This window comes from Bidens hawaiensis, unplaced genomic scaffold (genome assembly GCF_021521415.1).
Source record: "Bidens hawaiensis isolate Kalapana, Puna unplaced genomic scaffold, B.hawaiensis_p1.1 tig00009686_1, whole genome shotgun sequence".
NCBI classification, from domain to species: Eukaryota; Viridiplantae; Streptophyta; class Magnoliopsida; order Asterales; family Asteraceae; genus Bidens; species Bidens hawaiensis.
This window is the reverse complement of record NW_027491726.1, coordinates 391,586-403,912: the sequence shown is the minus strand read 5'-3', so window position 1 is coordinate 403,912 and position 12,327 is coordinate 391,586. Positions and strand designations below refer to the sequence as shown.

Below are 12,327 nucleotides of genomic sequence, written 5' to 3'. Positions count from 1 at the left end.
CCTGGAAACCTACAGGGCACTGAACGGTATCATGCCCTCCTCTACAGATCTCGCACAATTTACTCTTCACCTGCAGGTCCTTCACAATCTTCGCTAACGCCTCAACCTGTGCCGCGAGGGCGGTGTTCGTGTCGACTGAATTCATACCGCGTGATAAAGCGTCGACGGTTTTGGTGCTCTTAGAAGGTGGTCGCTGGTATCCACTCATGGCTAAACCGTTAAATAAGGCAATGCACTCATCGGTATCCTTTGTCGTCAATAAATTGCCTCCTGCAGCAGTGTCAAGCATATTCTGAGTCGCGTACGTCACTCCGTTATAGAACTTTTCAACAACCGCCCAGTCCTGCAAGCCGTGGTTCGGACATAAAGCAAGTAGGTTTTTGAATCTCTCCCACGCTTCGTAGAAACTCTCAGTGTCCTCCATCTGGAAAGAATGAATCTGGTTACGCAAACGAGCGGCCTTAGCCGGAGGATCGTATTTTTCCAGGAACTGGGTCTGCATGGCGGCCCAAGTAGAAATGGATCCCTGTGGGAGGGACTCAAGCCATAGACTCGCCTGATCAACGAGTGAGAACGGAAAGATGCGGAGTTTGATGGCGTCTTCGGATACGTTGGCAAGATGAAACGTGTCGCAAATACGTGCGATGCGAGTGAGATGTGAATGCGGGTTTTCGTGGATCAACCCGTGAAATTGAGCAGAATGGGAAATGGTGTTCAGAACGTTCGATGGAATCTGCCAGGTCGTTTGAACTCCTATAGCTGGTGGAGCAATGCTGGATCTCGCGCCAGCATCGACCGGACGGGCCCGGTCTGCGACTGTCCTCCTCGGTGGTGCGTCGGCCATAATCCTATCCCTAACGATGGGTTCAGATAAAGTAGGAGAAAAGAATGTATTACCGACGGATGTAGATGAACTAGAAGACGGTTTTATACGACGTCTCTCAAGAAGCTCTCTCTCTGGTTCCGGAAATCCTTCAACTTCTGATGGTCCTAGAGATCGAGTACGTCGCATACAACTATTTAAAATAAATAAAAGAAATTATAATTATCTAAACTATTTTAAACTAATAAACAAAACAAATAAGAAAGACAAGTAATAAACAAGGAAAATCTTGACTCGAGTCGTTCTTAAAACGCTTCAAACCGTGTCCCCGGCAACGGCGCCAAAAACTTGATGTGTGAAAATGTATAATACAAATAAAGAACTAATCACAATTAAGCTTTAAATTTATAAAAACAAAAATCCTATAGAAACCACACAAAACCGGCAAGTGTACCGATCATAAATAGTATAGCATCAAGGAAGTCCGGATGTCGAACTCAAAGACACGTGAAAACGTTTATGATTAAGAAAACTCTAACCAAGACTTACCAAAATAATATTTATTTAATTTCTAAGATTTTATTTAACTACTTAACTTAATTAAGAGAAAACTGTTAACAAAACTCTTTAAGAAAACTATGATTTAAATTCAATGAATAAAAACGTCTACCTAGAAATGAATCATGTTGAAAGAAATAACAAGACAACGGATTGAAAATATTCAAGACACCGGTTATAAAAGATGACACAACCAAAACTTGTTTAAGAAAGTCAAATTACCTCTCAGTCTCTCTAACAAACTCTAACTTATTTTAGTTGATTTTTAAAGAACAAACCGGAAAAACAATTATTAACGTGTTCAAATGACGACTCACCTCTCGGTCTCACCGACACACTATCCTAATGGAGACGAATACTACGCAACCAAGGATAGAGGAACAATTTAACTTAACCCAAATTAAACCAACTAATTTCACATAAACACTCAAACTTGACAAGACAAAAACACGCTCTCGCGCGGTCTTAATTCTAACAAGTAAAAGCAATGAGACAATGTTACTTCTTATCACCTCTCGGTCTCAAAGAAGGTGTATTTTAACTGATTTTAGATGATATATTACCCACTTATCCCTACGGTTGCGCATCCCGCAAATAAACCCAAAACACCAAGTAAAGAGCTTAACAAGCAATCAATTAATCAAAACCGATTCAATTAACTAATGCAAGAGGATTATAAGCAATAACAAATAAAACACAGCCATCACACACAATCTAATTCATGGTTTAGTTAAACTTTACATCAATAATATAAGTCTTGAACATTAACAATCCATTAAACAAGTTAAAACCACTCAACAATCATCTATCCTAGGTAGAACAAACAAGTTTAGCTACTCATCACTTTTGGACAGCCATGCATACTTAATAAAAACATCACAAACATCATCATAAACATTATAAAACTCATTCAAGATCCAAACTCAATCAATTATAACTCAAACTATCAAACAATTGCAAAACAACTCAAATCAAAAGACCAAATCAAGATAGTTAGGGTTCTTGAAAGATATATAAAGTTTAAGGATGTATACTAAGCAATATGGCTCAGATTTGTGAGTGTTTTGAAGCCCCTAGCTGCTGCCCAAGGGTTCCTCTTTGATTTCCAGCCGCCAACAGCCCCTATAGCCGCCTTTTTTTCTCTTTTTTTCTTCTTTTTCTTGCTGGCGGCAGCCTGTCCGATCGGACTGTTGGTATATGGGGTTAGGGTTTAGTGATTTCGGGTATTGGCTGAATGAATGGCTGAATCCAAGTGTTATTATCATAATATAATATACGATAAGGCTTTTAAGATGTGGGCTTGGACCGGTCCTTGATTAAACTTTGAAACTTTGACAATTAAACCCTCCAAGTTCTCTTTTTCTTGCCTTTTTTCCACATCTTTCCATAACCTACACAAAACATTTCAACTTTGTAAAACTTTGCACTTAACCACCTAAACTTACATAAATTTGATATTAAATCATTAAAACATCATAAAATTGTAAGGAAATATAAGTGTGTTATTCAACACATCATTCGGATAATTCGGGTTCTGGTTTTGAGTATCCGAGAAAACAAAAAAAAAATCAAAAACTACAATGCTAAAATTTAAACAACATATTCTTCTTTGTTTATACGTATATAATCAAATAATAAACCAGCATAACTTAATACAACAATTCAAAAGAAGCGTAAAACTAACTCGGACCATAATCGTATTCAATTTGGCGTGATTTGGTTGTTCGATTACGGTTGCTATTAGTAATAAACGAAAAACATAAACTTAGTAATAAACACCCAATCCATAATAGTTAGAATGACAACAGTCGGCTAGAGCCAGATTCTGATTACCTTAGTGGTTAAGAGTTAGACTGTTATACCTAATAATGTCACACCCCGATCAAAGGCAGCAAAACATGCCGGGGTGCAACGGATTGCTCAAGAACACAAGACACTATTAAAGTGACATATTTAAATAACTCATTCACTTCATTTAATCATCAAAAGTAACACAACATCATTCATAAAAAATAACATCCAAATGCAAGAATTTAAATTGTTCATTCACCTAAGTAACCTAAACGGTCTCAAAAATAAAATAGCATCTACAAACTCCAATCAACCAATAATCAAACATGTACCAATGCATAAAATAATGTTTGTCAACATGAATGTTGGTGAGAAATTTCATAGTTTTGAGTATATATAATATGAGGCGAAATCCACAACTCGTATATGAAACTATAAATAAAAGCAACAATTGCAGTAATCTCATGCAACCTAACAGATTAATCATTAACGGTTAACTACAGACTGATCAACTAGACAAAACCTTAGGCAACAGTAATCGCTTTACACACGACATTGGTTATCAAACGGCCCCTGCCAGTGTGACTTAGTTAAGGGCAATTATATGCTTTTTCGTATTCAACCTAATCAAACAACCCTATGATCAATTATTATAGCAACTGGTAACTAATCGTTCAGATCAACATAAACCTAAACCGATTGAACACACATAAATACTAAACATCAATAATCATAGATTAACCATAAACAATTATACATAAATGTTCTTAGTCACATGAGGAAACTGAAATTGTTACAAACTTTACATCCCAGGTATGATTCGGGGAAGACTAGCCGAGCATCGTCATCGATAGATCTTCAATTATGATGAGGAAGGCCACTAGGATTGATCAAGAGATAATTGGTAGCCCTTGAATTCACCCAAAATCGCCTAACAGTTGCTGGAAGTCGTAATAATGGTTTAGGGTTCGCCAAATAGAAGATATAGGTCAAAACCCGTTTTTTCTTATTTTTTATGTCCATCGCGATATGCGATCGCCATATGGCCATCCCATCGAGTATCAATACCTAAGAAAACCTCATATTCAGATTCCTCTCGTCGATAAACCCAAAATTCATATATTATGGTTCCCGTAACTCATTTTCTAGCCCAGGATATGCCCGTTTTACTTCTTGGTCGCGTTTTGTCAACCCATCTTATTCAGTTTTAGTATCGGCTTATGATTTCTCATCCATACTCTTCCCGAATCCTTGTAACACTTCCCAAGACATCAAATCATGCTCTGGTATTCCCGAGATATCATTCCTTGCTCGTACAAGTGTCACACACCGGCTTAGGGCCTAGGCGTATGACCAATAGTTGGTACATGTTTTGTAAATACATCAGAGTTGCGGTTATTTTAGCGGAAGACTTTTGGTTATAATAAAATAATAATTTATTTAAAAACTTCTCGGATAATAAATATCTGAGTATTTGATTTATATATTATATTCGAATCTTGTTTATGATATTTTAATAATTTAAAACTGATCCATCTCTACCTTGCGAGCGTCTATCTTCATGAATGACTATATTCCTTGGTACCTGTGCTAATAAGTTTTCCTGAAACGTGGGCAAAAACACGTCAGCTATATGCTGGCGAACAAGTATGACTCAATAAAACATTTTGAATGACGATTATAATACAATTATAGTTTTCTGTACACTCAGCAGATGCACGGCCACATCTGAGATTTGTACCACTACCCTACACACACACAAATGTTCTCCCGAGCTATGGCGCCCCTGCAAGGAGAACTAGTCATGACCGTTAGCCCACGGCCACCAGGCCTTTGACTGATTAGGCTAAACAGTTATGTTTGGATCCAGACACATGTGTACTCGGTCTGAGTTGCTTTTATTTTCTATATTGTATTATAATGTTTTAGAGATCAAAAGATCTCATGTAGACATTGATTGACTCGTTAAGACAAACACCCGTTCATCTTATTGAGTATGAATATGTTTTGACTGATTAAAAAGGTTAACGTATTCACGTTATAAAAGGTTTGAACGTATTCACCTGTGATTGACTGTTCTGAATGATATGGTGATTTTGTTTGAAACCTTGACTGTGAATGAATGATTGATTGACTGACTGATTGATTGACCTATAATAAAATAGGTATATAAATATCCGGATCGTCTCTTGATCCGGCTATAGACCTTTAGTCTAGTTTAAATAGCTTTAAACATTGATTGATCATTTGTTTGAATAAAATATTTAGACCCGTAGTCTTTCTGTTTATTTACCAAATCATATGATGAGTTTCTTCTTCTTGAAGAAACATCTATAATCTGTTTCTTCTTCAAGAAAAAATATTCATTGACTGCTATGCATGTAAAATCTTATGTTTCTTACACATGAAGAAACAATATTTTAAATATATTCTTTGTATACGAATGCTATGTTTCTTAATCGTGAAGAAACTATATTTTCTTATGAATGTAAAACTGATGTTTCTTAGTTGTAAAGAAGCACTATTATAATCCTTTGTATGTTTAAAGCTTATGTAAACATAATTGTGATCAAGGTTTGGCCTATATCCCTAACTATGGTCTAAGCCATATAATAATAATACCATAATGACTTAGGTCAGAACCCTTACCTTACACGGGTATTCGAAGTTAGATACCTAAGTTTGTATGAGCAGCACTTCTACTCTATGTCGCGTACTGGTGCTTAGATTATCAAAACTTCGGGGCTTAGCACGAACTTCGAGGTTGGCACGCAAAACGAGGCAACATATAGTGGTCGTCGTGATGTGCACGTACTTCGAGATAGAATGTCGGGTTATTCTCGTGTAGCACGCACTTCGAGGTTTTGTCAGTGTATGGCACGGATTACGAGGCGACGTTTGTCGGGTCGGGGCACGGAAACTGAGGTAGTGAGAGAGTAATTTCTAGAGAGAGCAAGTTTGGTGTGAGAATGAATGAGCCGTGACCCCTCCCTTTTATAGCTGATTTTGTAACCCATCGCGGTACGCGATGGGTCTTGGTGATCCCGTCGCGTATCGCGGCGCCGCAATTCCTCGCCGCCATACCACAAGCTGCCACGTGTCCGCTGACTCACCAAGGTCCATCGCGTATCGCGATGACCTGAGTTCTGGGCTCGTCGCGTAGCTTGATGGGTCCCTGAACTCAAATTTTCACTTTTAGTCCTTTGTCTTTGATAGCTTGTCACTTCTAGGCTTAACTCCCATTGTCCAAAAATACTAAGGCGGCTTGCGGCGATGCGAGTGTGCGAAGTGCAAAGTGCGCCATCAAAGCGCCACATTGCGCCCATCGCCCAACACCCATCAAAGTTCAATATTTTCATGTATAACATTCATCAGTGCCTTCTCTTCATTGGTTAGAACTTCTTTGCGATTCCCGACGGCGTGTATTTGGTACTTGTTCAGAATACTAAAAAGACATAACAGACTGGATGTTATCCTTGTGGATTACGAAGAGATCGCTAAGAACAAACTCATATCTATTTTAATCGGTGGAAAATTTCCAGTTAATAATGGTGGCCATGGTGGAAGAAAATGAAAAAATAATTGTATTTCATTGAAGAAGTTATGATGTGTATGTTCATCTTCCAAACCGTATAAATTAATCTAAATTAGTAATGGTGGTTTATTCAATCAAGAAAACTCATTATTAACCCTATAATTTCAGACTGTTTTTGAACATTATACCTATTTTTGTTTATATTTTTTTAAATCTGGTAAATTTATAAGTTATATATTCTATATCAAATATATTAGGCTATAGATATAAAGTATAATAATTTCTGCTATAAAGATATGTTTTGAAATTTAAATTTGTAAAAGATACAAGATAAAAAAGAAGCATAAAAAACACTAATTAATGGATAATTAATATACAAACATATACCTATAGTTAGACAAAATAAAATAATAAAATTATTTTATTAAAAAAAGTTAAAGGTAATTAAAACATACAAACATATATGAAAAAGAAATGTAAAAAACTCATAGAAGGTTTCCAAAATATTTCCTTGTACACAACGTTTTTTGTTTCGTTAATAAGCTTGGATTCCTTATCTAATAAAACAATCTTAATACCTTCTCGAGTCTTAACTCTAGACAAAGCAACATAAAGCTGACCATGTGTAAAAACCGGGTCTTTTAAATATAGTCCAACACGCGCTTACGATTGTCCTTGACTTTTATTTATAGTCATTGCAAAACAAACGGATATAGGAAATTGTCTCCTCTTTAACTTGAATGGAAGCTTCTTATCACACGGTGTAAGACTTATTCGGCTAATTAAAGTACAAAAACGGATACTAGTACCAGAAACAACCTTAGCTTCAATGACGCGTTTACCCAAACTAATAACTTGTAGTCGAGTTCCATTGCACAAACCTTTTTTCCGATTAATATTCCTTAGTAACATAATAGGAACTCCCACCTTAAGTAACAAACGATGGTTTGACATTCCAGACATCTTTATACCATTAAGGAAATTAGGAGAGTACAACGTGGGATCAAAATCCTCTGAGACACTTTCAACCTCGTCGATAATATCTGAACTTAAGTATTCCATTTCTTGACCCGGAAAATATGCTAACATATGATCATTAATCTCTTGAACCACCTCATTTAAGGGAGCAAGCAACGCCCGTTCTTGAAAGCAAGTAAGATCGTTAAACCTTTCTAACATAGAAGGATAAACAAAGTCTATTAAATCAGACATAGGATCAAGGGAATGTTTTATTAGAAGATCATCTGGAATTGATATAGTTGCTTCACCATCATTCAGACCACCAAGATTACTTTCACCAATATCCAACAACTAATCAGCGAATTGCTTAATCTCTAAAGTGTTTGTCATTTGAGAACCAACAGTCAACCTCATGTTCTTAGTTAGTTTCAAAACCTTACACTTTGACCATATGTGAGAAGAACTAATTGTGGCATTCACACACTCGTTTATTGTTCCATTCTATATAACAGGTAAAATCTGTCTGAAATCACCACCAAGAACAACTACCTTACCTCCAAACAATGATTCAGAAGTGTTGGTCAAATCACCTTTCATAACATCTTTTTCTGTCCAACACTTCAAATGCATGTTTATGAATCATGGGATCTTCATCCCAAATTATTAGTGATGTTTTCTTCAATAAGTCAGAAATATCAGTATTTCCCTTAACCTGAAAATGTTGAATATGTAAACATTATATTAAATAATATAATTAAAAAACATAAATTTAACTATGAAATAATCACTACCTAATGAAATTTATAATAGTTACCTGACACTGGGAGTCCTCGGTCAGATTGATTGGAATGAGGAATCTTGAATGAGCAGTTCTACTGCCTTCTAATAATAAAGATGCTATTCCACTTGAAGCAACATTAAGAACAATTTGTCCCTTAGACCGAATTGAGGACGATAAAGTTTTCCATAAGTATGTTTTTCCAGTACCGCCATAACCATAAACGGAAAAAACACCATCTTTTTACGTTTCCATGAGTTAAATATTTCGTTGTAAAGTCCTTTTTGTTCAGAAGTTAGAGATATGTACAAATGCTTAAAATCATTTGTCAAAGCATCGGTATCATAAGATAGTTCTTCCATCATAAGAGGATTTAGTGAGGTAGATATAGATTCCTGATATGGAAACGGCATGTGTGAATACCTACGTAGAGAGGAATTGTTTGATACCAAAAACTCTTCAATCTCAAGTAATGCCAAGTTCTTTAGTTGCTCGTCACTAAGAGACAAACCTGAAAAATAAATAATTCATTTAACTTCAACTAAACTACAAAAACACAAGTTCACATATATAACAAAACTAACCTGGATTCTTGTGTTTCTTTTGTTGATAATAAAGAATCCCGTCGACTAAGAAATGCCATGTATTATCCCAAACATAATCTGGTCTTGATAAGGAGAATGTTATAGGCATAGTTGCAAACAAATTACGTAGATAATATACGTTTGCGGTATGGCTTGCTTCCTCTATTGCTTCTATGTACTCCTTATCATCATCTAAAAGACCTCTTCTATAACATGAATCTCTAAAAGAATCACAAACAACACCATCTACTATGCGAATATCTTCGAAACATTCGGGTCCTTCAACCTTGTTTAAAAGTATTCTTAAGTAGCAGGCCTCGTCAAATGATGCAGGAACGGCATGAATTTTACCAACAGCAAATCCCTTTAGCCTTGGTACCCATTTCGGCGGTATTGTTTTTTTCCACACAAACTGTGTTGGAAACTCAGCATATGATAGCTTCCTTGCATGCCTATAATTTTTATTGGCTTCCATCCAACCAGTAAACATTGAAGCTGCATTGGAAGTCTTGGTAAGAACATCTTCAATATCTTCCTTAGGACCATAAATTACTTGTTGTTAACCAGGTAAATGGAAAGGAAGTCTCCTAACATCCGGGACCCTGTGATGAACATCAAAAGCAAATATCCTCCAAACAGTCTCACATGCAGAAAGATATGTACAATCGTAAAATGCTTTAATCTCATCTGCATTAGGATCTTCATTCTCGGGGCTGTTATTTTGGACAAGGGAAATTGTAGCCCGATCTGGACCCTTATTTATATATTTAAACAAATACTTGATTAATCCTTCTTGATTTCACCACTCGACATTTATATGGGCTTGATACTTTCTTAACAGAATTTTATTGTAAGGCACAACACTTCTATTATCTAAATTTATACCTTTCTTAACGACGTAACGTCCATTGTCTCTTCTTTTATAAATTGGAAAACCTTTTGAATCTAGACTTGTCTCACTTTGAAATCTTTTTGGGAAATTCTTGGAACATTCTCTATCAATCATGCAGCTACAGCTCGGGTTAGCCTCACCACAAGGACCATGAAGCATATGATCGGACACAAGCTGGTATAGGCCTGGTTCGGTGACCTTGTTTTGAATTTCACTTGAAATAAACTTATCTGTATGTGATGGATTATGAATTTAATTATTTGGATGAATAAATAAGCAAATATGGGCATGAGGTAGACCACGTTTCTAAAACCCAATTATGTAAATGGCTGCATTTGGAATTAAACAAAAAAAATAGAACAAAATAATTAAGTAAAAAGCTTCAAAATTAGCTGGAAAAAATATGAACAAAAATATTTAATTGCGAACCGAACCTGCTTCCCAAACAAAGACTTATCCTTCAACAATTTAATCATTCAATCAAGCTTCATCTTAAAAATACGACATAATATACCGGGCCTATCTTCAGAATTTAAATTGATATCCTTTAAAAAAACGTTTGACTTCTGGCCAACCTGGATTGCACGTAATGGTTAAGAAAAAATCTGGATAACCGTACCAACTACAAAGACACCTAGCGTCCAAATAATTTTGCATCATATATCTACTTCCACCAGTAAAAGATGATGGAAGAATTACACGCTTCCCAGATGTGGAAACATCTGAATTTCCTGCTGTCTTAAGGTTTCGAAGGCTTTCGTATGTGTCACACCTAAGTTCACTCTGTTTACCACGTATAAAATGCAACCTTTGACTCTCAACCATGATGTATTTGTCTAACAAAAGCTGCTTAAAAAGCCTTCTACCATTTAAGGGAGTGAGAATTGGTTCGGCCTATCTTGTAACCTATATGCAAAGAACTCTCGCATCGTGCACTTCTTACGAGCAACCGTAGATGAAGGATCGACATTCTTATGAGGAATGTCTACCTTATAACCATCCTCACCAAAAGGATAAAGCAAAGGAAATTGGAGAGGAGTACAAGAAGGATGAAGTTCACTAATTCGTCGAAGGCCTCCAGACCTGGAGTTAACTATTATATCTCTATTGTCCAAGGCATCACCAATATCTCCAACAATAAGAGCGGCAACCTCAGAGGCCGTTGGTAAGTTATAGGTCCTAGCATATTATTTCCTTGTTCCAACAATGCGGAGCTTTAAATCATTATGAGGATTTTCTTTAAAAGAATCACGTACCATCCGATATGCCTGAAACCAATGAATTTTGTGAGTCTAACATTTCATTCAGATAATTAATAATATAATCATCAAAAGTTTGGGCATCTGATGATGATTGACCGTAGGAAAAACAAAGGAAAAAATACACTTTAAAGTTAATATAAATGAAATGTATGATAAAATATTAACTTTATAAAAATTAAAAACATATACTGTTTAAAGTAAGTCTTAACCAAAAACTCCCTGTTGGTTTGAAATTTCGTTTTCTGTATCATAAATATATAGTTGAGCAAACTGAGGTTTCTTACCATCTAATGGAAGAAGAGTTCCTATAAAACGGTAGTTTTCTCCACTGAGTCTACACGTGTATGGAGCGTTTCCTATATTAACGGAATAGTCAATTTTTCCACCCATTGATATAAAGGAGAACATTGAATTGAATCGTCTAATATTTTTCAAAATATACTTGCTTACAGGATCTTCACCACGAAATAACTTAACATAACTTTCATGAGGTTTTTTTAAATCAGGAAGTTGAACATTTCCGCCGCGACAACATAAAGAGAAATTTGAATCGACACTACTTTTTTTTCCTCTCCAAGATTCGGCTTCCCATAAGCAGGTGTTGCAAGATTCACATTGGAAACTTTGATTACCAAGATCAACGTAATCTATACAATAGAAAATAAAAATACGTTATGACATATATTTATAACATAATATGTAGACTTATATAATGTATTAAATAATAACCAGATGATATGCCTTTAAATACATCAACAAAAAACTCAGAATCGTTTAATAGTTGCATAGGTATAGGAGTAGTATTGCTTGTTCTCCTTGGTCTTCTAATACGCATTGTTAATAAGGTACTTCCTGAATTTATGTAGGTAGAAATAGAAGCGCTAACATTTGAAGTTGGATTAGGGATGATGTTAGAAGAAATAACACAACATGCTGACAAAAAATATTATAAAACTACTAACACAAGAAATAAACTAAAAAATAATTAAACGATTCAAAGAAAAAAGGTGATACTTGAAGAAGACGGGCTTCTTTGGGAACTTTTGTTTAAGGAATGTTTTAATTTATCTCGTTTCCCATCTACAATATTCTTTCTTTGTTTTCGTTTTGATGAATAAGAACTTTCAAGTTGCGTAGAAGTATC

General features: G+C 35.7%; 1 protein-coding gene across 1 annotated transcript; it reads right to left on the bottom strand.

Annotated features, from left to right (window-relative positions):
* Positions 1 to 7,370: 7,370 nt before the first annotated feature.
* On the bottom strand, positions 7,371 to 12,018 carry LOC143533397 (uncharacterized). The gene is made up of 7 exons (XM_077028200.1): positions 11,935 to 12,018; positions 11,744 to 11,830; positions 9,156 to 9,564; positions 8,655 to 8,956; positions 8,482 to 8,601; positions 8,258 to 8,379; positions 7,371 to 7,998 (listed from the first exon to the last, which is right to left on the bottom strand). The coding sequence occupies exons 1-7, from the start codon at positions 12,016 to 12,018 to the stop codon at positions 7,371 to 7,373; spliced, it is 1,752 nt and encodes a 583-aa protein (XP_076884315.1).
* Between the last annotated feature and the right edge of the window lie 309 nt (positions 12,019 to 12,327).